The sequence below is a fragment of the Mus musculus genome, chromosome 4 (assembly GCF_000001635.26).
Source record: "Mus musculus strain C57BL/6J chromosome 4, GRCm38.p6 C57BL/6J".
NCBI lineage: Eukaryota > Metazoa > Chordata > Mammalia > Rodentia > Muridae > Mus > Mus musculus.
Genome location: NC_000070.6, coordinates 152,270,490 through 152,293,314, shown reverse-complemented (window position 1 = coordinate 152,293,314; position 22,825 = coordinate 152,270,490). Strand labels below are relative to the sequence as shown.

The 22,825-nt window shown below is 56.0% G+C and overlaps 3 protein-coding genes across 23 annotated transcripts in view; 1 reads left to right on the top strand and 2 right to left on the bottom strand.

The window, feature by feature from the left end:
* The first annotated feature begins 1,403 nt into the window (after positions 1-1,403).
* Hes3 (hes family bHLH transcription factor 3) lies at positions 1,404-8,065 on the top strand. 9 transcript variants are annotated; one of them, XM_011250189.3, is made up of 6 exons: positions 2,335-2,497; positions 4,774-4,997; positions 5,254-5,339; positions 5,435-5,530; positions 5,611-5,692; positions 6,063-8,065. In XM_011250189.3, the coding sequence occupies exons 1-6, from the start codon at positions 2,475-2,477 to the stop codon at positions 6,425-6,427; spliced, it is 876 nt and encodes a 291-aa protein (XP_011248491.1). In that variant the 5' UTR covers positions 2,335-2,474; the 3' UTR covers positions 6,428-8,065. The 9 variants fall into 9 exon arrangements, with proteins under 9 accessions (XP_006538613.1, NP_032263.2, XP_011248491.1 ...); XM_011250194.3 differs by lacking the exon at positions 2,335-2,497 and adding an exon at positions 2,508-2,591; NM_008237.4 differs by lacking the exons at positions 2,335-2,497; positions 5,254-5,339 and adding an exon at positions 1,653-1,734 and having other exon boundaries at positions 4,710-4,997; positions 6,063-7,343.
* Gpr153 (G protein-coupled receptor 153) lies at positions 7,973-19,209 on the bottom strand. 3 transcript variants are annotated; one of them, XM_011250170.2, is made up of 6 exons: positions 18,933-19,209; positions 13,835-14,302; positions 13,221-13,470; positions 11,357-11,549; positions 10,760-10,944; positions 7,973-10,457 (listed from the first exon to the last, which is right to left on the bottom strand). In XM_011250170.2, the coding sequence occupies exons 2-6, from the start codon at positions 14,188-14,190 to the stop codon at positions 9,726-9,728; spliced, it is 1,716 nt and encodes a 571-aa protein (XP_011248472.1). In that variant the 5' UTR covers positions 14,191-14,302; positions 18,933-19,209; the 3' UTR covers positions 7,973-9,725. The 3 variants fall into 3 exon arrangements, with proteins under 3 accessions (XP_011248472.1, NP_001361713.1, NP_848493.1); NM_001374784.1 differs by having other exon boundaries at positions 7,978-10,388; positions 13,041-13,470; positions 18,933-19,203; NM_178406.2 differs by having other exon boundaries at positions 7,978-10,457; positions 13,041-13,470; positions 18,933-18,953.
* Positions 19,210-21,459: 2,250 nt separating this feature from the next.
* Positions 21,460-22,825, bottom strand: part of Acot7 (acyl-CoA thioesterase 7) — a 93,756-nt gene continuing 92,390 nt past the window's right edge. For 4 of the 11 annotated variants that reach the window (XM_030253767.1, XM_030253769.1, XM_030253768.1 and 1 more), the window contains exon 9: positions 21,462-21,841. In XM_030253767.1, the coding sequence (XP_030109627.1) occupies positions 21,743-21,841 (99 nt within the window). In that variant the 3' untranslated portion in view covers positions 21,462-21,742. Of the gene's footprint in view, positions 21,842-22,825 lie in introns of all 11 variants that reach the window. The other 7 variants (NM_001369273.1, NM_001369276.1, NM_001369275.1 and 4 more) reach the window with 3 other exon arrangements.

The following is a 22,825-nucleotide window of genomic DNA, read 5'->3' as shown; positions in this document are numbered from 1 at the left end:
TTCTGCGAGCAGAGGCGAGAGGTGAGTTGAACCCCCCACTCCCACCCCAGGAACTGGGGTTAAAGGTGGTTATGAGATGTCTTCTACAAGATCAGTATGTACTCTTAACCACTGAGCCACCTCTCCAGGCCCCCAGTATGTACTAACCACTGAGCCACCTCTCCAGCACCCCCAGAATGTGCTAACCACTGAGCCATCTCTCCAAGCCCCAGCATTTTGTTTCTTAAGCATCACGGTTTGATTGAGCAAGAGAGACTATGAAGAGCAGAGCAGAGTAACCCCAAGGCAGGTGCAAAGATGCACGGAGGAGACAAACACGGCCACTTCACACAGGCACATAAGCAAGCAGCTCACCACACACAAAATCCCCTGGCTAAAGTTGGCTCCTGTTGTCCAAGCCTAAAGCCAAGCAGGGGGGAAAGCCCAGGAAGCTCTCGTCCCAGTCCTCTGCAGCGCGTCCCCACTCCCGCCCCCTCCCACAGCCCCTGGTTATTCAAATCCTCTGATCTACACAGAGTGCACGTGGAAGCCGAGGGCAGTGATGAGTCTGTCCAGTGTGGCTATAGATCTCTGCCGGAGACAGCCCGGTTTTCCAAAAGAAAGTTTTCTGTCCTCAGGCCCAGGCTGGAGGAATGAAAGCACCTCTTTCCAGCCTGGTAAATGACGCGTGATTTATGAGCTCATCAGCTCACGGTGCATAAGTCATATGCGCACAAAGGGGCCGGGTAAATATTTAAAGACTAGAGCCAGCTCAGGGGAGACACAAAAGGCCAGGACAAAGACGGTCTCTCTGAACTCACTCTTTCTGAGCTGGGCCAGCCTGGCCAGTGTCCATACACTCACTGAAGTCCCCGCCTTTGTCCCCTGAAGGGCCCTTGGCTGCTGGGCTATTGGAAGTCTCAACACAGCTAAAGAAAGTTAAAGAATTGCAGCCTCTCCAACCCCATGTGCAGACAATCCTCTGAGTCATTTCAGGGCTTCTGCTGCGTCCCTGGTAGTTAATTACACAGAGCAATCACTTTGTCCCACTTTGAGACACATCTGCAGAGGAGATCAGGCTTCTTCCAGTTACCACCAGCACCCATACCAGTTTGTGCCAGGCTCATCACTTAGCATTGGTTTGAAGCTGGCAGTGCAGGAATAAAGTGCCTCCTACTGAGGACCCGAGGCTGCTGGCTCCCGGGATGGGAGGGAGGTGGGACTTTTTTTTGGGGGGGGGGCTTCAAATCCCTGCCCCACTTTGTTTTCAGACCTGTGTGTGCTTTTTGCCAAATTTGAGAAATGGAATGAAGACGGCACAAAGTCACCGGGTCCCTTTTCCCGATTAAGTTCCAAAGTGTGAGAAAGGGTGGGGGGTAGAGTGGAGGTGGGCCGAGAGCTCCCAGGAATTCTAAGAGGAACGTTTTGGGTTGTTGTTTTTGTTTTGTTTTGTTTTGTTTGTTTTGTTTTGTTTTTTCTTGCATGAGCAAAAGGGGCCTGGGTTTCCCTCCTCCCCCTGGGCCTGTGCTCCTTTCCAGGTGCCTTGGGGACCCTGAGTGCTAAAGATGGAAAGGGAGTCGGTGGCCTACATCCCCGTTTGCATAAGCAGGGTTTCTAAGTTGGTCCATGACCTTCCAAGCAGTCCAAAAGAGAAAGAATACTTTACACAGCTTGCTCAGAGAGGACAAAGTGAGCAGCTGTCTCTCCTTACCGCTGGGAAAGCTCTCTTCTGGGTGGGTCTGCCTGTGGACGCAGGTAAGACATCCTTGCTGGCAGACAGAGCACCAGTCGTCAGCCTGCATCTCATTACCTGTCATCTTTTCCAGTGACCTTGCAGGATGCAAAGGTCTTAACTTAGTGGGAGAAGAGGATGCCTGGAGGAAGATGCAGCGATGAAAGCTATCCTAGTGGAAGGGAGAGGGTTGTTTCAGAGCTCTGGGAGAAGGGAGTGAAGAGGAGAGGGGAGTCCCTCCTGGACATAATCTTGTACGACCCTCAGCTGCAGGAGCAGACTTTGGGAGGTGTTTTGTAGCAACGGAAGAAGGAACCGCAGAGATGTCTGCACACACAGAGAGACAGACCCCTGTCCAAAGACTGTCCCATGGGCAATGGGAGACGCTGAGCGGCAGGCCTGTTAAATAGATCCTAGCAGAGCGCAACCATTGAGAATCCGGTCCCTGCCCATGGCAGGCCTCACTTCCTCCAGCCAAAGCAGAACATTGCAAATTAGCGCAAAAGCGCATTTTGTGGTCAATTTTCCACTACCTAAGAAACATTTAGCCATCCACGTGTGCAGCCCCACCCAGTGCAGCCGGGATCCCTGGGCATAGGTTTGTGAGGGAGTGATGGCCCAGACAACCCTGGGTACTGGGGTGCTGGAGGGGGGCCAGAGAAGGGGACTTTATAGTGACCCTAATTCTGGAGAGGGGGCGGGCCCAGTGCCCGGTACCCCGCGGTGCGTCGGGAGAGCTGTGCACAGCACCATTAGTTTGCTAATGCACTGGACTGAAAGGAGAAGGTAACAGTTTCTGGGGAAGTATTGTAATTACAAGACAAATTGCCCTGCTGCTGGCTTGGCTTGAGAGCAAGAAGGGTGGAGAGGACCCGCCCAGGTGAGGCGCGCGCCCGGCCTTCCTACAGATGTGCGGCAGCTGGAGGCCCGTGCGCCGCGGGGCGCCGGGAGTTTGGCCTGGAGAAGGCGGACGCGGGCGCCGCTTTGTGCGCCAGGCACAATGCCCTTAACACTCGGCTGCTCCTTTTGTGCGGTGCCTCCCGCCCGCCTGCCCCGCGGCGCCTTTGTACCGCGCCGCCACAGCCCCAGAGCCGTAGCTACTTGCAAGGGGGCCTCCCGGGCCGACTGGCCCGAGCGCTTTAAAGCTACCCGGCGCGTGGCAGCGCTCGCCTCTGGGCTTCAGTCACATCACCAGCCCGGGGCCTAAACCCACCCAGACCTGGCCCTCCCGCCCTAAGGCGGGGGGTGGGGGAGCGGCAGGAGAACGTTCCAGAGTTGTGGTCGCCTTTCTCTGGGCCTGAAAGGGAGAGGGCGGGGCTCGATTCTCCACGCTGCTAGGCGTTTGAGAGCCATAGACGAGGCCCATCAATGCCCAGAACGAGGGCAAGTGGAGGGGGTTAAAAAGGTGCCCGATCTGGGGGGCATCCTGACCCAGCAATATCCTCTTGAGGTCTCACAGAGGCCTCTTCCTCCCCGTTATTTGGCCACAGACTTGGGAGACTTCCTATGGCCTCACAGGTATTGTCAGGTACACTAGCTCAGTCTCCTGCTCCCCCAAACTAAGGCTAGGACAGTGTAAGAGAAGGGGTTATCTAGGTTTGAACACTCCTCCGGAGATTTTCTCCGAAGGTCAGCTTTCTTGTTAGTCACAGTCGAGAGTCAAACTTCCTGGTCCAGTTGGAGTGGGGGGGACTGACTGCAGCCCTGCTGAAGGCCCAGCCTGCCCTAGAGCAGATGCCCCCAGAGTCTCCTTTGCTGGACTTCCTCTGTCGCCACAACGTGGACAATGGAAAGGTGTACAGAAACCTACAGTATAGTCTGGACTCTCAGAGCATCAGCGGTCCCCACTCCCACTCATTGAATTTAGCAGAAGGCCCACAGGATCTGAACCCAAGTTGTGGGCACTGTCTCTGTTACTCTGTCTCTGTCTCTGTTACTCTGTCTCTGTCTCTGTTACTCTGTCTCTGTCTCTGTTACTCTGTCTCTGTTACTCTGTCTCTGTTACTCTGTCTCTGTTACTCTGTCTCTGTCTCTGTTACTCTGTCTCTGTTACTCTGTCTCTGTCTCTGTCTCTGTCACTCTGTCTCTGTTACTCTGTCTCTGTCTCTGTTACTCTGTCTCTGTCTCTGTTACTCTGTCTCTGTCTCTGTCTGTCTCTGTCACTCTGTCTCTGTTACTCTGTCTCTGTTACTCTGTCTCTGTTACTCTGTCTCTGTCTCTGTTACTCTGTCTCTGTTACTCTGTCTCTGTCTCTGTCTCTGTCACTCTGTCTCTGTTACTCTGTCTCTGTTACTCTGTCTCTGTTACTCTGTCTCTGTTACTCTGTCTCTGTTACTCTGTCTCTGTTACTCTGTCTCTGTTACTCTGTCTCTGTTACTCTGTCTCTGTCTCTGTTACTCTGTCTCTGTCACTCTGTCTCTGTTACTCTGTCTCTGTTACTCTGTCTCTGTTACTCTGTCTCTGTCTCTGTTACTCTGTCTCTGTTACTCTGTCTCTGTCTCTGTCTCTGTCACTCTGTCTCTGTTACTCTGTCTCTGTTACTCTGTCTCTGTTACTCTGTCTCTGTCTCTGTTACTCTGTCTCTGTTACTCTGTCTCTGTTACTCTGTCTCTGTTACTCTGTCTCTGTCTCTGTCTCTGTCTCTCTGCCCCCCATCACATCCCCAGACAGGATTTCTCCTGGTTGTTCTGGAATTTGTTCTAAAACCAGGCTGGCCTTGAACTCGGAGATTTGCCTGCCTCCGAGTTCCGGAAGTAAAGATGTGCACCGCTGCACGTGGCTCAGATGCTTTCTCTTAAGAGTCTGGTCCTTCACCAGATACCTGGATCCCCAGGGACGGGGGTGGGGCGGTCTGCCTCCCAGCTACAAGTCTCTATATATGGGTCCTATCGCTCAACAGTCTAGTCGTGCGGGGTCCTTAGAAGGAGGAGGCCTGTTGTGACCCTGCGGGCGGGCTGCACGCTTTAATGGGACACATGTTACTGCATGGCCCCCACAGGCCCTGCTTGCGACTGGCTTTGAGCAACCACAGGCAGAAAATTGCTACATTGTCCTGACATTAGGGCGACTAATTCAGCATCCCAGCGTGGCCAGAGCGTGAAGGGAGCAGAAAAGCATCACTGGCCAGCATCCTTGCCTCAGCATCTTTATCAGGCCTCAGGACACCCAGAGCTCCACCATCATCATTTAGGACGGCCCCCAGCTCTCAAAGCTCCCTGCCATAGCGGAGGACCACCAGAAGAATGCTGGCTAAGAAGCAGCCAGGACTTGGCAAGCAGACATAGTGGTGAGGTCCAGAACCTACAGTGGCTGGCCCAATAATGCCTGCAGAGGGTGGGCTTGGGGAGAGACTGGAGCAGTAGTGAGTCAAGGCAGGCAGGGAAGGGAAGCCAGAAAGCTAGAGGCAGCCTGAGCTATTGGAAGGGGCCCCTTTCTGTCCCTTCCCCCCCCTCTGAGTTTTTCTAGTTCCTAGAGGTCCATTGACATGTAAACGAGGTACCCTATAAAGGCAATGCAGCCCACTGCCTGTGTGAACATCACAGCATGGGCACCGAGCCCACATCGAGGGACAGCCTCGGTGGCCCAGCCAGCAGCTTCCGAAAGGTCTGGGGTCCTGAAGGGTATGGGGGTGAGAGTCCCTGGAAGTGGGAACCCCTGGGTTGGAGGGAGTGGAGGCCTGGAAAGCTGTGGCCTTCCCTCTAAAAACTACTGTCTGGCCCACAGATCTCCAAGCCTCTGATGGAGAAGAAGCGCCGTGCACGCATCAACGTGTCACTGGAGCAGCTGAGGTCTCTTCTGGAGAGACACTACTCACATCAGGTAAGGCAGGAGAGGAGGGGAGTCCTCAGTCCATTCCCTCCCGAGATGCCCAGTAAAAGCATCTTTCTATGGCTCCACAGATACGGAAACGAAAGCTGGAGAAGGCCGATATCCTGGAGCTGAGTGTTAAGTACATGAGAAGCCTCCAGAACTCACTGCAAGGTAGTGACGATCCACAGTGTGACACTAGGAGGGGCATGTGACAGCTGGCCACGGGGGATTGCTGAGGCAGGAGGGGAGAGCTGGCGATCAGTCTGCCTGCATTACAAAGTGATAACCTGGGGTGGGGTGGGGGATGGGTAGACAGGAGAGCTGTGGTGGACAGCTAGGTTAGGAGGGTCCATCACCTAGCTGAGGCAGAAGTGCGGAAAGGAAGCTAAGGTCTGTCTGGCCGTGGGCTTGCAGGCGCAGTGTGAGTGGGTCTGCCCCACTGAGGAGAGCATCTTATTTCTTGTCTTTATGCTTCTCTCCCTTTTCTTTCCTCCACATCTCTTCCCTTCCACTCCCTTCTCCCCTCCCTTCCTTCCTCCAGGACTCTGGCCAGTACCCAGTGGGGTGGACTACCCGTCCGGCTTCCAAGGCGGCTTGCGTGGCGTGAGCCAGAGGCTTCGGCCCGGAGAGGGAGACAGCGGCCTGCGCTGCCCCTTGCTGCTCCAGCGCAGGGAAGGCAGCACCACGGACAGCGCCAACCCACAGGCGACCTCTGTTCTCAACCCTTGCCTCCCGGCCATCTGGGCCCCCAGTCGCGCTGCAGGTGGCTCCCACTCCCCGCAGTCCCCGCTCCCTCTCCCTGGAGGTCTCCTTGAGTCTTCCACCGATGTTGTGGCACCACATCCTGCATCAAACTGCCAGGCCGAGAGTACGAGACCCGGGTTTCGCGTGTGGCGACCGTGGTGAGACGTAGGCAAGGATTTAGACTCAAGCTCTCTCCCCACGTCCCCATCACCCCGCCATCTAGTCTGGGGAAACTATTTTGGGGCACCCATGGTGACTGCAGGAACTCTATCAATCGGTGGCCTGGGGGGGGGGAGTGCAGGAAATCCACGGAACCATTGGCGATTCGGGTCTGCACTGCTAGGTGAACTCATCCACTCCAGCCCCACCCACTCCATCCAGACCAGCTCTCTACCTCCCGCTTCTAGAGAAGATGGGAGGGGACGGGTGAGCTGTACCCCTTTCCCAGGGACCCGGGGCTGGCAGCCCGCCCCTGCCCCCTCTCCACGGCTGCGTCACGGTGAGAAGGTCGCGGTTGCTTGCAGCACAGAGCGGACCCCTCGCAGCGAGGAGAATCGCTGCCCCGCCCTGGCCCATTCAACCGGCCTCGCGCGCTCCGTTCCCACCGGCACAAAGCGGGCCGGGCTCCGCCCCTTCAGCAAGGGGCTCCCATCCTATCACCACCCAAGACCTTCTCACTACCATCGAAACCCATCACCCCCTCTACACCGATTCCACACTGCTGGGGCGCTCTCAGGCCCTCAACTGCGCAAATACTTATGGCTGCGGCGTGCTGGCGTAGAACATTGGATCCGCCCCTAAGGTACTTGCGTGCCCGACGCCCCGCCTAGCCACAATCTATAGTCCTGGGTCCCACCCATCCCTGCTTAGCACTGCTGAGACCTGAGCATTTTGTGTTCTGCAAAGACCACTTTAGTGCCTTCTGAGCCCTGGACTCGAACTAAGAGCCTGTTAGTTACCATGAGCGTCGACTGTGTTGGGGAGAGGGCTCCTGTCGTGGACCAGTCTGGGGTCCAGTGCAAAATCCCAGAATCTCTTATTACCAATATACAATTATGAATAAAGACTGGGCGTGAATACAGAGACTGAGACCTGAGTGCACCACAAATATCGACTATGGGGTAATTTCAAGTTTGGGGTGACTCTTGCCCTGTGGGTAAACTTGCCGGTCTTCTCAGGATTCTTTACAACTTGGCTATCCCACCTTAACCCACGCCATCCCACACGCAAGCTCTTTGGATCACGGGTGAGTGCAGAAGTTCCAGCTATGGCCATCTCAAAGTGGCCTCTGGTCAGCTACCCAGGTGGGAAAAACGCCAAGATTTTTTTTCTCTGCTACCGCCAGGTGGCGGCCTCTCAGCGAGGACCAGACAGAGCCACCGGTGAATTTCAGGGGCATCAGAATGTGTGGGAAGGTCAAGGATCTCACAGGGCACACACCCAGTCCTAGTCCTGAATCAAGTTCACAGAGGGGGTCGAATCCTAGCCTTTATCACAGGTGCCACCTGTGACAAAGGACCATGGGCTTTGGGGCCCACATGCTGCTTCCTACAGTTGAGGACTCAGGTCTGTCTCGATGGCCAGGTGAGACTGCACCATCTGCTTGGAGACATGGCAAGTCCAAGGGAACGTACTGGCCTAGGCTTCAGGCTCTAGATGTAGAGAGACTTGGGGAGCAGGCGGTTCCATGAAACCAGCCTCAGAAGGATGTGTGCAAACCATGAGGAATTTTTTATTGGGTCCTGTACAGAAAAGAAACGCTGTTTTGTTTTGTTTTGTTTTTTCCAAAAAAAAAAAAAATACAAACGAATCCCTGCCTCTGGGCTGGGTGGTGGTATAGAGATAGCTAGAGCTGTCAGCAAACAGGGAGGCTGGACTTAGTGTGGGAAAGAGCCCTAGGTGCCTACGGCCCTCAGTTCAGGGTTTGCCCTTAAAGTTTTGTAAAAATCAGGAGTGACTGAGGGGGACTATGTCCCCACTACAAGTATTGCCATTGAATACAAAATACAGAGTGAAACCCAAGTGGTAAATTGGTCATTTGAGACCTGTGAGAGAGACAGTGGCTAGCTGGTGGCCTCTGCCCCTGTATGACATGTCAGTCCCTGAAGGCACAGCAGCAAATGGCCAGAGGCAGCTTCTCCCAAATCCAATCATGGACCACAGTCCCCTGCTCTACTCTTCTGTGGTGGCTGATCTTTTACTTAACCAGGGATAACAGAGACCTCTGAGGCCTAGGGTAGGCCAGCCCTCCTCCCTCATCCCCAGCTGTGGTTGGAAATCTGTCTGCAGAGGGAGAGGAGACAGGCCTGTCCACCACGTCTCAAGAACAAGGAGACACAGGCTGGTTCTGTGCTGGCCTTAAGACTATCTCCAGGTCCCAACACAGAGGGTCCGCTGTCTGGTGACAGCTCTCCCCCTCTGCTCCCAGCTCCCAGACTCTCCTGGGAATACCCATGTCCCTGGCACAGCCCAGACCCAGGAGAGAGCAAAGCCCTTCTTGCAGGGGAAGTGGGGTACAGGACACCCTTTCCAAGGACTTTGCCTGTGGGAGGCAAAACTGGAGATGGGCACTGAGACACGAAAGTCCACTTCCACGAGCTTTGGTTCTCTGCGATAGGCACCAGCAGCCTTCACAGCAGGACCACGGAAGCGGCCGACATAGTGGGAGACAGGCAATATGGTGGAATTTTGAGCATGGGGACACTAACAGGGGTCCAGGTGGCTGTTATATACCCATGGTGTTGTGCTTTAGCTAAAGTGGGGCAAGTCTCCAAGAGGGCAAAGGTCATTAAGACTGAGGGGCCTCAATTGGGGCCCACGTGCTGAAGGCTGACCCTAACAAAGGGCCCTCACTACCTCTCACACCTGGTCCATTCAAGTGCGAGGGCACACAGACCGGGAGAGTTCTTCAAACAGCCCTGAGAGATGTATCATGGTCATTCACTCTTAGAGATAGGGAAACTGAGGCAGGCCACATGGGACGCCTGCTCAATAGAACTTGTTTGGGCTCTGAAGACCCTTGTGCTTGGGGTCGTTCTACATGCTACACCTTGAGGTGAGGCAGCGGCAGTGCAGGAAGTTGGATGCAGTCGTGACTTCCGGCTTAAGCTTCTCTAGGAACGTACTTTCTCATGGTGGTCGGGTCTCAGGGTTCCCTACGCCCTGGTCTAGCCTCAGAGCTGTACAAAAAGTGCAGATGCCACTCGCTACACAGGCACAGCCTGCCCCTTCCTGGGAGATGCCTTGCCCAGGAGCAGGTCCATGTCCTGGGCAGCCATCCAAGGTGGCCAGTCGTCCCTCCAGGCGACACCAGAAGGAAAGAACTGTAAGAGAAGCGCAGAGTCCACCATCCATTCACCCCTAGCTTAGGTGGCGCTTATTGTCGCCCAACACCTGTGGGAGCATCTTTGGCGCTGTGCCTCTTCATGGCGCCACGCTCTGCATGGCGTCTCTGGGAGCCCTAGGACGCAGAGCCCAGCGAGTCCGAGTGCAGCGTGACGTAGCCCGAGGACTCGGAGGGCGAGCTCAGAAAGCTGCTAATGCTGCCGCAGCCCGCCGCGTGCAAGCCGCCTGGCTCGCCCCAAGATGCGCTCAGGCTGCTCTGCAGGGGCCCCACGTGCGTGCGCGCGGCCCGGCGTCCCTGGCTGCGTTGCGTACGGCCACCAGGGGGCGTTGGGACCTCAGCAGGCTCCGCGCTGTCCCGGGCAGCGGGGAAGGGTTGTGCTGGGGCGGGCACGCGACGCAGAGCCTGCGGCTCGCGCTCGAAGGCGGTCAGCGCGAAGGCGTCGGGCAGTAGCGAGACCGAGGCGGAGCGGGCGCCAGGCCCGGGGCGGCGACGCGGGCTGCCGGGAGGCGAGTCCTGCGCGTGACGCGGGCCGCCGTCTAGGGACGAGGGCTGCAGGGACAACAGGCTCTCGGCAGAGCGACGGCGCGGGCGGAACGGGGGCGCATCCTCGGCGAAGGCCAGCAGGCTCCCGCGCCGCCGGTCGGAGCCCGCGGGCAGCATTAAGTGTGCCAGAGCTGCCAAGTCCTCGCCCGAGCTCCAGCGTGGCAGGAAGGTGGGCAGCGGGACGGCTGCCCACACGTCGGCATCATCGTGGGAGAACCGCCGGGTGGGCGGGACCTGCGAGCACCCGGCCGGGCTGAAACAGGGCTGCCCTCCTGGAAACCCGCACCGATGCCTCCCCGCGCCCTGCAGAGCAGTGTGTGGGTCAGGGACAAGGGCCCCCTGCTTTGGAGAAGTGAGATTTGGGGCAGGTGACAACCTCTCTGAAGCTGGGTGTTGGCTGAAGCTTGGGTCGGTTGGAGCGAAGGCTCATGGAAAGGTTTACAGCACAAGACACCAATGGACCCCTCTTCCACAGCACGGGGAACATGGCCCACCCGCATAGGTTGTGTGAGAGAGAAGAGAGGGAAAGAGAGGAGGGGAGAGGAGAAAAGGAGAAGAGGGGAGGCACCACAGACATGAGGTTCCTCTGCTCTGCCTCAACCTACCTGCAGATACTGCATCCGATCCTCCTGCAGTGGCCGCAGAGGGTAGAGCTGTGGTAAGCCTCCTTCCAGGGCAGAGAGTTCATACTTGGCCATCCTGTCCAGAGCCACGAAGTCACCTCCATAGCTATAGTCAAGAGAGCGCTCCAATACCATGTCGGGGGAGATGCTGCCCTCTAGACTGGTCTCTGCAGGATAGGACAGAAAGAAGCATAGGGCTGTGGAAGGCATCGGGGAAGGCATTAGGGAATCCTCCCAAGGAATGGACTAGTTTTTGGAAAAGGGCAGGAAAGGGTTTCAAGTTCAAATCCCAGCTATGACACACTTTAGCTTTGTATCCGGAGGCTTCCATATTAAGCTAATTTGCTCGTCTGAGATTTAGGGTGGGAACTGCATGGGACTAAATACCCACAAAGGCTGACCGCTCCTGGTGCCGACTTGTGTTGCCACAGGAATGTCTAGCGGTGGAGAACAGGGTCACCTAAGTGCCATGAGGTGAGGGCATACCAAATCGCTATTGTTCAGCTGACCCCACCCCCAGTGATCTCACGAAGGCGCTGTCCTCCTCGGGGTGGGGGGGCGCCCTGAGGCCATCCTTACCATTGTCAGAATCTTCGTCGTTGGCCATAAGGGCCACACACTTCTCCCAGACTGCCTTGAGATCCGCCCGGTAACGATCACAAGTCCAGAGGAACAGAGGCAGCAGCAGGGCCTGGGTCACGGAGCACCACAGGACACAGAGCGCCATCCAGGGTGCTGAAGCATCTGCCCGCAGACTACTGAAGCTCACCACCTGTGGGCACAGGGTTAGGCCGACTCCCACAGGGTTAGTACCCGGACTCCCACACCATCCCTCCCGGCTACGGTTGCCCCATCTGTGTGGCAGAGCACATAACCCACTGCCCAGAGGAAAAGAAGGTCTAGAAGGTGGCTGTGGAAAGCTCCGGGCCACAGGAAGGGGCTGGCTGAGTGGCTGAAGGCAGAGGCTTGTGCCTACCCTGCGTACAGGTCAGCTGTGTAAACTGCTCCTCAGTGCTGCGGCCTCATGGGTGCCCATGGGCCGATGTGACATGGGTTCCTGCCACCTGCTTCTATAGGACCATGCTAGGAGGAACAGGTCTTAAGCCTGCACTTTTCTGTCTACTCCTGTGTCTTCCTGGGCCACAGTTCTGACCCTACCCAGAAGCTCAGACCCTAGAGGCGACTCAATAGTCAAAGGGTCTAACCAGATGGCCTTTAGGGCTCTTACCAGGGTCCCCACATCTGTTTGCAAAGTGTTTAATGACACCAAAAAAAAAAAAAATGGGCAGATCATGTCTGTTCTGCAGTCTGTGTGATCCTTGGAAAGCGCCTGAGTTTTTCTGGGGCTCTGTTTCCTCATCTGTGAAATGGGCTCAAACCACCCCACGCTGCAGAAGGTAAGAATTCTTTTCTAACAGATTTTGTATAGTTTCTAAGCATTTGTGTTTTGCCCATATGTGTGCATGTATATATGTGTGCATGTATATATGTGTGCATGTATGTATATGTGCATGTATGTATGTGTGCACGTATGTATGTGCACCGTGTGCATGCCTACAGATGGTTGTGAGCCACCATGTGGATACTGGGGACCAAACCCAGGTCCTCTGCAAGAACAGCCAGTGTTTTCATCGGCACAAGGACTAGGGGTATCCAGCCCCACTGTCAGAGTGGGAGGGGGCGGGGCCTGCTGGGAGCAGTGTGACTCTGAAGCTGCCACTGAGCTAGCACCTCTCTAGGACTGGCCTGCAGTCATCTCAGGGATGAAACCCTCCTGGCTGTGAGCAGGCTGGCCCTGGCCTGGGCTCTCATTTCTTCAGAACTCCTGGGGCAGGAGCTGTCTACTGAGTGTAGACTTCAGCCTAGTCCTGGCTGGTCAGAAGAGACCAGGCAGTCTCCCTGGACTGTGGCTAGCAAGGCCTTCTTCCAGTGAGTCTTTAATTTGACCTTCTCCGGTCCTTAGGGTAAAGCGCAATATCACAGAAAGTTAGGGGCCTGCCCTATGCCAACTCAGTGTTCCCTATCTACCTACTGCATCCTGGGAAAGACCGCCTACAGTGTGACAAAAAGGTCCTAGCTGTCGAGGTTCATCTCACCCTTCTACCCTGACTTTGAACCTCTCTGAACCCTGTCTGCCAAATCCATAAAATGGGAGTGCTAACTGACAGCTCAAAAGTCAGGTTTATCATTTCAGCCATCAGTCCCCAGGCTGTCCTAGAAGCCACATCCCTGAGAGGTTCCCTACCCATCAAACCTCACCCACCAGCACAGGGAAACCCATGAGGCAGTCATAGATGACCACAATGGTGGCCACAAGGCCCGTGATCTGTAGCGAAGTTCTGGCAGGCTCTGAGCCATCAATGGAGGAGCGACGCTTGCCCTGTGCGTCTTCCACCACGATGGTGGGCACGGTGAAGGTGCGGCGGTCAGCCCGGTGCCCCACCTGCGTGGCCAGTGTCTGGAAGAGGGCAATGGCTGTGCAGACCATGCCCATGGCCACGCTGCCTCCCACCAGCAGCAAGAAGCAGACGCCGAAGCCCAGGCCAATCTCGGCCACGATGAAGCGGCAGCCGTGGGTGTAGAAACGCTCGCTCGTGTCGTGCCAGCCAACGGCAGGAAGGGCCGACAGGATGAAGGACACCATCCAGATGCCCATAACTGTGTGCACCGCCTGCTTCTTGGCGTTGCTCAGCCTGGCAGGGAGCAGGGCAGAATAGAGAATCCTGGTGTTACTCACAGGCCTCTATGGGACCACAGAGGGCCCAGACCATCCCTCCCCACTGACACTGTAGCCTCCACCCAGCCATCATGGCAGAGCCTTGTACCTCACTCAAAAGCTATTCGTGTCCCTGTCCCTCTCACGAGGCACTTGTGTACCAAGCTACACTAACATTCTGCCATAACTACCTCAACACGCACACCCCCCCCCCAGTAGCCCCAGACTATGCCAGCCCTCAACCCCATCACCCATTCTGGAGCCCTCATACAGGTACACCAGGCATGCCTTTGCCTCAAGCACAGCCCCTCCCTCAGAACACCAGGCTGTCCTGCGCTCACCGGTAGTTGACTGGCCATCGGACCATCCACATGCGGTGGTAGGAGATGGAGGTGACAGAGAAGCAGGTGGCCAGTGTGAGGGTGTAGAATGTCGACACGAAGACCTTACAGAGGCCCTCGTTCCACTCGTAGTCGGGACGTTGCCTCCGCAGCTGCACCACAGCATATGTGGCGATGGGTACCGCCACATTGAGCATGTGGGTGGCTGCCAGCGTGCAAAGCAAGAACTCCAGCGGCTTCCACTTCTTCTGCTTGGCACCCACACTGAGGATGCCCCAGGCGTTGGCTAGCAGCGACAGACCTCCGCATGCTAGCCAACCTACCGCACTGCTGGGCAGCCTCCGCTCATCACTCATGGTGCAGACTGGAGCTGGCGAGCGGCCGGGGCATCCTCCTCAGAGCCAGGCCTCTCTGTAACGCTGCTGCCCTCACACGTGGGGGCCCGGTGACTCCAGGGACCACGAGCAGCTGCGGAGGGGGTGAGGAGCACTTGGTGAGGACTCTGACAGTGGCACCAGATGGGAGAAGGGAAGAGTCCCCACTTGTGTGGCCCTGGCTTACAACAGGATGTTGTCTCCAGAATCTCATTTCTCACTGGGTTGAAGGCCTAAGGGGTAGTGCACAGGGGTGCCAACTAAGTACACATCCCCTCATTTGTATTCATTCCTGATCAAGGCTTGGAATACGCGATTCCTTTCTTGAATTCTCCTTAAGATTTATTTTATGTGTGTGTGCTGATTTTTTTTTAAAGGTCACATAAAGCCTCCATCTTGGGCTGGCAAGATGGCTCAGTGGTTAAGAGCACTGACTGCTCTTCTAAAAGGTCCTGAATTCAAATCCCAGCAACCACATGGTGGTTCACAATCATCTGTAATGAGATCTGACACCCTCTTCTGGTGTGTCTGAAGACAGCTACAGTGTACTTACATATAATAATAAATAAATCTTTGGGCCGGAGCAAGCAGGGACTGAGTGAGCAGAGTTGACCGGAGCGAGCGGGCCGACCGGAGCGAGCAGAGGTCCTAAATTCAATTCCCAACAACCACATGAAGGCTCACAACCATCTATACAGCTACAGTGTACTCACATACATAAAATAAATCTTTTTTTTTTAAAGCATCTTTTTTTTTCTTTTTAAGGTTTATTTATTTATTTATGGACATGTACACTACAGGTATCTTCAGACACACCAGAAGAGGGCAGCAGATCCCATCATGTGATGTGAGCCACCATGTGGTTGCTGGGAACTAAACTCAGGACCTCTGGAAGAGTAAGTAGTTGGTGCTCTTAACCACTGAGCAGTCTCTCCAGCCACAGTGGGCCTGACCGTTAAGGGTGTGTACCACATGCATGCAGATACCTTCAGAGCCCAGAAGAGGGCGTCAGATCCCCTGGAACTAGGCAGTTGAGCCACTTGAGGGATGCTGGGAACTGAACACAGGTGGTCTGGAAGAGTAGCAAGTGTTCTTAACTGAGCCATCTCTCCAGCCTAGAATCTGAACTTTCTTTTATTTTATTTTTTTAAAGATTTATTTATTATATGTAAGTACACTGTAGCTGTCTTCAGACACTCCAGAAGAGGGCGTCAGATCTTGTTACAGATGGTTGTGAGCCACCGTGTGGTTGCTGGGATTTGAACTTCAGACCTTCGGAAGAGCAGTTGGGTGCTCTTACCCACTGAGCCATCTCACCAGCCCTGAATCTGAACTTTCTTACAAGCCACCTGTTCGCTTACAGTCTCAGGCCAGGCTGGGCCAAAACTGAGTGTCTTTGGATTTATTTATTTTTGTACTATATGTATGAGTGTTCTGCCAGTATACCGCAACTGTTTCTAGAACAGGAGAGGACTTTAGGTCTCCTGGAACTGGAGTTCCAGTCGGCTGCGAGTCAGCACGCGGGGACTGGGAACTGAACCCGGGTCCTCTGCAAGAGCACAAAGTGTTTCACATCACCAACCCATCTCTCCATCCTCACTCTGGATCTTTAAGAACAGGGTCTCACTCTGCAACCCTGGCTACCATGGAACTTGCTACACAGACATAGGCTGGATTTGAACTTGCAGCCACCCTCCTGTATTCTAAGTGTTGGGTGCCTTCTAAGTGACAAGCATGCCTTGGTCACTTGAGACAGCCCAAGGCTGGTCTTGAACTCCTGATCCTCTTTGGTCTCTGGAGTGTTGGGGATTTGGGTGCCTCAGATGGACAGGTTCGCCCCATGTATATCCTCTCCTCTCCTCTCCTCACAGCTCTCTCACCATCCTGTGTTTCAAAATCCCCTCCCCCAAAACATTCCAGACACTTAGACTTTCATTTATCCCAGCAGCCCCACCCCCATACTGCCCTTTGCCTTCTCTGATCCTCCAAGTGATCTGTGAGGTAGAGAGGAGCTGGCCACCACTCACCACCCACCCTGGGAGTCTCTCACAGAGAGACTGCAACTGACCGGAGCTGCAGCACTGGCTGTGGGCAGCGGCAAGGCCCCAACCTGCAGAAGAGCTTTGCTGCTTCTGTGGAAAGCTAAGTGGATAGACACCACATATTTAAAGCCTAGGGCCCAGGTATCACATAGTGTGTGCTGTGCTGGGACAGCAGCATGTTGGGAGCTAGGTCCCACACACAGTAGGTGCTGTGAGGTAGCAGCCAGCACTTGGGCCTGCCTGGCTCGCACCCAGCCGGTCCTATGGACTAGTGTTGGCCTGGAGACACCCAAGAGCCCAGGCCTTGGCTGTAGAGGAACTGCCAGGTGCCTTCGGATGGGATAAAGGGCATTGGATGCTGAGCAGGAGGTTTAAGGTTAGAGGAGGCACCATACTCTACCAGCAGGCTGAGAGGCAATTCCCTCCTACCATTCCGTCTTCCAGTCTGTCAGCACTCCAGAGCCCCAGGCTAAGTGAAGGCCACCTGTAGTCCCATTAGCTGCCAGCCCCCCACCCCACAGCGCCACCAGCTGGGGCAGATGGGGAACTGCAGCAGCCTCAGCCAACATTCCCAGCTCTCTCTCACACTGGGAAAACCAAGCTGAGCTGGCCAGCAGAGACATTCTCGGATAGTCTTGTCTACAATTCCTTCTCTTTAAAAATCGAAAATGTCTTGAGACAAAGTCACCACCCTATGTAGCCTTGGTTGTACTACGTAGCTCACTATGTAGACCAGGCTGGCCCTAAACTTCCAGGCATCTATGTGCCTCCGCCTCTCCACACAGTCCTTTTGGTCTGCTTACTTTTTTCTTACTTTTGTGTGCCTGTCCCAGGCCTGCCCAGACCCTGAGCGGGGGAAGGGTCTTCCGTGCACATAGTGTCTTAATATCCTCGGGTGGAAGTCTGCTGCAGGCACGGCAATGTCTGCCCAAACATTTATTTATTAAGGTGCTGCTTGCAGAAACTAGTCTGGGAGGCAGTGTGGCCTATCAGAGGGTACCCGTCACCAACAGCGCCTGGACCTAGCTAGCCTTCTCAGCTGCAGACTGGAGGTTATCAGGTGAAGGGGAAAGAATATTGTGGACTTGACTCAGGAAGCCGGAACCCAGCCCAGCTCCACCCCTGCACCTTGGTTTTCCAATCCAGAAATCAGGCATGACAGAGCCTTTCTTGAAAGGAGTTGATGCTCTCTGCCAGGCAATGTGCTTAGAGTGGGGCCAGATGTACGGGGAGCAGACAGCGCTTCCCTGGGCTAACGGATTGCTCGAGGTATAGGAATCTTCTCCCAGGTTTCAATGGTGTATAGGACTGAGGGGTGCGGGTGGGTAAGGGAGGGAGGTGCGCTTCTCCCACTGTCTTGTAATGGATGCTAACGATACCATCTCCTTTAGAGAGAGGCAGAGAGTTGAAATCACCTGCCAACATCTTTATGTACCCGAGCCAAGATTCAAACTTCACTCATCAAACACCAAAGCCTTGGTCTCTCAAGCCCTTCTAAAATGTTCCCGACAAGGAACATTTACTGTCCCTAAAAGCAAGGTCTGTCTGAGTGGCTTGTCCCTGCAGGATAGATCCTACTTTGGCAACAAGGTCGCTTCCAAGCTGAGGGCAGTTAAGAGGAAAGTGCTGGCCAGGGCAGGCCATGCTGGGGCCCAGCAATCCTGGAGGCTGTATTCTGGGAGGGGAGGAATGTTCTGGAGTGGAGAGGTTGTGGGGACACCCACAGATCTGTTGACACCCACAGATCCTGAAACAGCAGTCACTGGGGCCAGACCCCACTGGGTCCCACCGGCTGAGCTAGTCAGCAAGCTCCTTCGGATTCGAATTCCAAGCACCTCCAACATTTCCAGGAGGATGCTTCCATGTCAGGAATCCCACAGCTCCCTCCCCACGGAAGGTCACCAAGCAGGTAAAGCAATCTAGGGACCCACCCAGGCCTTGAATCCTCCTCCCTCCGCTGGGTCTGTGGGTAGGGCCGAGTCCTGACGTCAGGACCCTGGGCCAATGAGGCCGTGCAGCCCTAGGGCTGTATTGCGCAACAAAGAGAACCCAGAACTTGAAAGGATTCCCCGGGCTCGGGCTGCGCCCACCGGTCTCCCAGGAGCCTACGCTTCGTGATTTCACCTCCTAGCTGGCCTCTGGTGTGTCAAAGGGTCTCCAAAACCCCAGCTGGACGGTGGTGCAGGGCTCAGTGCACACCCCTTTACACCACTTATAGGTCTCCCAGGGCTCGGTTCGTTCATTTACCCGCCCCTAAAAGGCGCACCCCTGCCGGCCTGGTCTTTGTGGGTCTTCCAGTGCCAGCTCCGAGGGCGCGTCCAAACAACAGCCTGGGGATCCAGCTTGGGGGTGGGACTGTGCCTCAACTCACACCCCCAGTTTGCACTAGGCACGGAGTGGGGGGGGGGGCTTGGGACCTACAAAGTAGCCCCTTCTGACTCCTGCGAGCCGCCCAGGACTACACTGTCAGGCCCGGGAGCAGAGAGCCTAGGGAGAGGCTGGCACGGAGAAGTTACCCCAAGGTCCCTAAGTTTTTAGTGGTGAGGCGTTCTGGCCCTAAACGCTGCCCACGGCCAATCCGACGGACCCGGTATCCCACCAGGTGCTCAAAGCGCCTCCTCGTCCAGTCCTCCCTCCCGGATTTCCCCTTCGGTGCCCCTGGGCCAGGGCGGCGGCGCTCACCCGGCATTGAGGCGCCCGTGGCTCCGGCTCGCTGCTCCCGCCTCTGGCTCCGGCTGCGGTTCCCGCGCCCCGGCACTGAGCGCCCGCCGCCAGGGGCCGCGGGGGTGGCTGGCGGCGGAGCGGCCCTCGGGCCGGGGCATCCTGGCGGTGGAGGCTGCCGATGCCCAGAGCGCTGCGCTGCGCTTGGCCCCGCCGCCCTCCCTCCCTGGGCGCCGCCTCCGCCGCGGCCGCACTCGGCTCCCGCCGCTCAGCTGGCTGCTCTCGGGCGACCGGGGGCGGGGGGCGGACCAGGGCGCATGCCTCTGCCGGGGCCTCCGCGCCGCCCCCTGGCCGCGCCCCGCCTTCCCGGCCGCGTCGCACTGGCCCCCCACTCCCAGCAGCCACGTAGACCCAGCAGCCGCAGTGATGCCCCTTGGAGCGTGCGACAGGACCCGCCCACGCCGGGGCCCCTCGGGTCTGGGTCACTCAGGCCACCGCCTCTAAACCGCCTGGAGTTGAGGGGCGGGGTTCGTGGGCCAGAGAAAGGGGAGATTGGACGCAGATGGAGGACAGGGAATATGGGGAGTCAGAGAGGAAGCCACGTCAGAGGGTTAGTTAGCATCCTTGAGGACAAGGGACAGGATTCGTGCACCTGAGACCTAGCGGTTTCTAGGAATCAGATTGCAGGGTCAGGAATCAAAAGTAGCAGAAGGCAGGGCTGGGTCAGCCAAAGGTTCCAACCTACTATCCCTGTGCCTTGGGCACTGCTGGAATACTGCAAGGTTCTCGGGGCAGCAGAGTGACTGGCCCTCCCCAACTGACTCAGCCTTGTCCCCTCTGAGGCTCTGAGCAACCAAGTGAATTGGTAGAACCAGGATTTGAAGCCTTATTCCCGGCTCTCCTCCTCCCCTCCTGGAGCCTACCTCCAGTTAACATTTCTAGTGGGACACAGGCTTGTCACCACCATATGCCCCTCCTTGCTCCTATGCGGAGGAAAATGTCCTGTTCTTTGTGGGAGCCCTTAAGACCTCTCCAGTCAGAAAGGGTAGAGCTAACCTCCTGGCCCCTCTTCAGGTGACACAATGGTACAGTCTTCTAGGCCACCCAGGGTTGTGTGGGATAGGACTGTCCTTTAGCCTCCCTGGGCCGGCAAGCTGTGGCCATAGGAAGGTGGGTCCCTAGGACCAGACCTACATCAATTGTAATTGTTCTGCAAGCCACCCTCAGTAGCTTTACCTTCTGTACCCTCGGGCGCCAGGGTCAGTAGTGGAGGTTTGTTATGGAGAAAGGGTTCACACCAATATGGAGGGCCCTGGATGGCTCCAGATGTGCCCTCTCACACTCCCCAAGGTTTCTGGGAGTGGTCAGGCCCCTTTGTAGACAGACCAGCTCCCATCTAGGCAGCCGTGGTTATAAATAGATTGCCAGCAGAGGGCAGTTGTAATCAAGTGTGGCATTTTAATGCTGTGTCTATAAAGGACATGCCTCAGGGAGCCCAGGGCCCAGGTCCTGCTTAGAAAGCAGTGGGTGGGTCTTGGCAGTTTGTGCTTTCTTCTGGCCTGAGAGTCGCATCATCTCTGCATCAAGGGTGCCCTTGTGGCATAGGCTGGAGATCCCAAAGTTGTCTGGGGACCCGAGGGACAGGCAGATTTGACGTGGCTGCATGTGGGAGAGCTGGTCCCCTCTCCTACTTCCAGGCAGGAAGTGACCCTGACTTCTGGGACCTGGGCCGAGACAGATTAGGAAAGCTTAAGTTCTTGGCGGGCGTGTTTGCACATCTGGAGCTGGGTTCTTCCTCTAGGGGCCTCAGGGAGCTGTATGGTACGCTGCAGCTATTGGCAGGACAGTTTGCTTTCTCCATGTGGTAGGACAGATGTTTGGGCTTCAGGGAAAAACCCAGGCGCCACCTCTGGCTGTTTGGTGGGCAGGGGGTGGAGTTCTGGTCCCCAGAGAGGCCTTGGTGGCTTTTTTGTGCCCCGCCCACCCAAGGCAGCTGGACCACAAACATACATACATACATACATCCTGATGGCACAGACCACTACCCCACATCCCCTGCTACATACAGCAACACAGTTGCATATGCACTTAGCCTCACAGCACACACGCACGTTCCCGCTCATGAGCATACACCCCTGGCTTGCAGTTTGCAGCCACAGCCTCATCCCATTCACAGGGTGTCTCTCCAGTCGCCCCTGCCTGAACTGCTGGAATCTTCTGGCATGCCTCCTCCCACCAGATGTGGCATCTGGACCTTCTTTCCAGGCGCTCAGCTCAGACCAGACAGTGCACTCTCTCCACCCATCGCCTGCTTAGGTCGTCAAGTATGGAGAAGGACAAGGAGCCTTGTTAGGGGGAAGCATATAAGGCTCAGGGGCAGCCTCCCAGGGGCCCCACTAGGATGCAAAGCCCCAAGTGCAGAACTGGAGCTGGGAGGGGGTGGGGCCCAAGAAGAAGGCAGTGAACTCACAGGGATGGGGGGCAGAGGCTGCAAACACAGACCTCCAGTTTGCAGAGAACCCCCCTCAGACAAATGACCACCTAGGCTTCATGGGTCCAGCCAGACAGCAGCTTTATTAGTGATGCTGGCTTCTTCAGGCCAGTCGGTGTGCTCTGGTGTCCATGGTGGCCTTTGGGACAACACTGGGGACATAAATAAAGCTTTGGTGCACAGGTTTTGGGGATGGGCCATAGGGAACACTGCCACTCAACACTTCACACAACACCAGCTCTCAGTGGAAATCGGGGGTTTGGCCAAGGGGGCAATTTCTAAGTGACTGCATACTGGGCTATTGCCACAACTGTGCTGACCCGGGACAGGAGGAAGACACCTAGGGCTGAGGCTCTGTGTGGCCCTGTCGCTTCGCCTTCATCTGCAGATAACGGCCTTTGCCTTCTTCGAAGCGCTTCTTCTCATCCTCCGTCTCTGGCTGCGGCACACAGAAAAGGATACGTTAGAGACACAGAGAGCTCTGGGTGTCTGCGCTGTCCCTGGAGGGGCTAAGGGCCTCTGCCAAGGGGCTTCTGGGTGCCAGGCACTGGTCTGCCACACATCCCAAGCCCAGGCTCTCTGGTGATGGACTGTGGGGTTGGAAAGTCTCTGTGTGTGTGTGTGGGGGGGGGCAAGTGTCATGAAGAAAAGAGGGGTTGCCCCACTCCAAGGAACAATTGTCCAACCTTGTTTCAAAGGGAAAACAGGGACGCTGTGTGGCCCATGGCCTTGAGAAAGGGCTTACTTCAGGAGCAACAGTCCCACTCAGTAGGGAGGGGACCCGACCCCCTTGCCCTGGACTGTGAGATCATCAGGCAGTGGCACCCTGGGTTGAGCAACTGAAGCATCTGGGATCACAGCATCAATGGGCTGAGAAACTGAGCAGAGGGATTCGGCTATAAGCTGGGCTTGCTGGGGGATCGTCCTGACGGTATCTATGGCCTGCTGGGACTTCATATTTAGGGATGGCCTGGCTTCACTATGAACTCCTGGGCAGATGTCATGGTAGCAGTGGGAGGGAGGGTCACTTTTGAGGTCCCATCTGGCCCTGCCCTGGCCAAGGAGCTGGGTCTAATGAGCCGTGCTAACTCTGCTGGGAAGCATCTCGTTGTGACACTATGAGGGAATCTGAAAGCCAAAGAATGGGGCAGGTGCCCTTCAGGACGCCACCAAGTCCTGGCAGCTAATTTTAGCCCTACATGCTTTATAGACATGCAGTACGTTGGCAAAGGAGCGCCACCAGCCAGAGGACTTAATGTCAAGTCACACCGAATATTTCCTTCCGCCAGCCTTCCCCCAAATTGCTCCCTAAATGTCACCAGGTGTAAACTGTCCAGGCTGTGCCAGCCAGGAGCCAGTGAGACGCGAGATGCTGACATGCTTCCCACAGCAGTTCTGGTTCCTGTTTGCAGAGTCTTAGATG

Coding starts and splice junctions, on each gene's coding strand:
- Hes3 (XM_011250189.3), top strand. CDS start 2,475: ATGCACTGGACTGAAAGGAGAAG. Junction 2,498..4,773: donor CACTGGACTGAAAGGAGAAG/GTAACAGTTTCT, acceptor TCCTGACATTAG/GGCGACTAATTCAGCATCCC. Junction 5,340..5,434: donor GGGTCCTGAAGGGTATGGGG/GTGAGAGTCCCT, acceptor TCTGGCCCACAG/ATCTCCAAGCCTCTGATGGA.
- Gpr153 (NM_178406.2), bottom strand. CDS start 14,190: ATGAGTGATGAGCGGAGGCTGCCCAGCAGTGCGGTAGGTTGGCTAGCA. Junction 11,550..13,040: donor TCATGGGTTTCCCTGTGCTG/GTGGGTGAGGTT, acceptor CTGTGCCCACAG/GTGGTGAGCTTCAGTAGTCT. Junction 10,458..10,759: donor ATCGGATGCAGTATCTGCAG/GTAGGTTGAGGC, acceptor ACTGCTCTGCAG/GGCGCGGGGAGGCATCGGTG.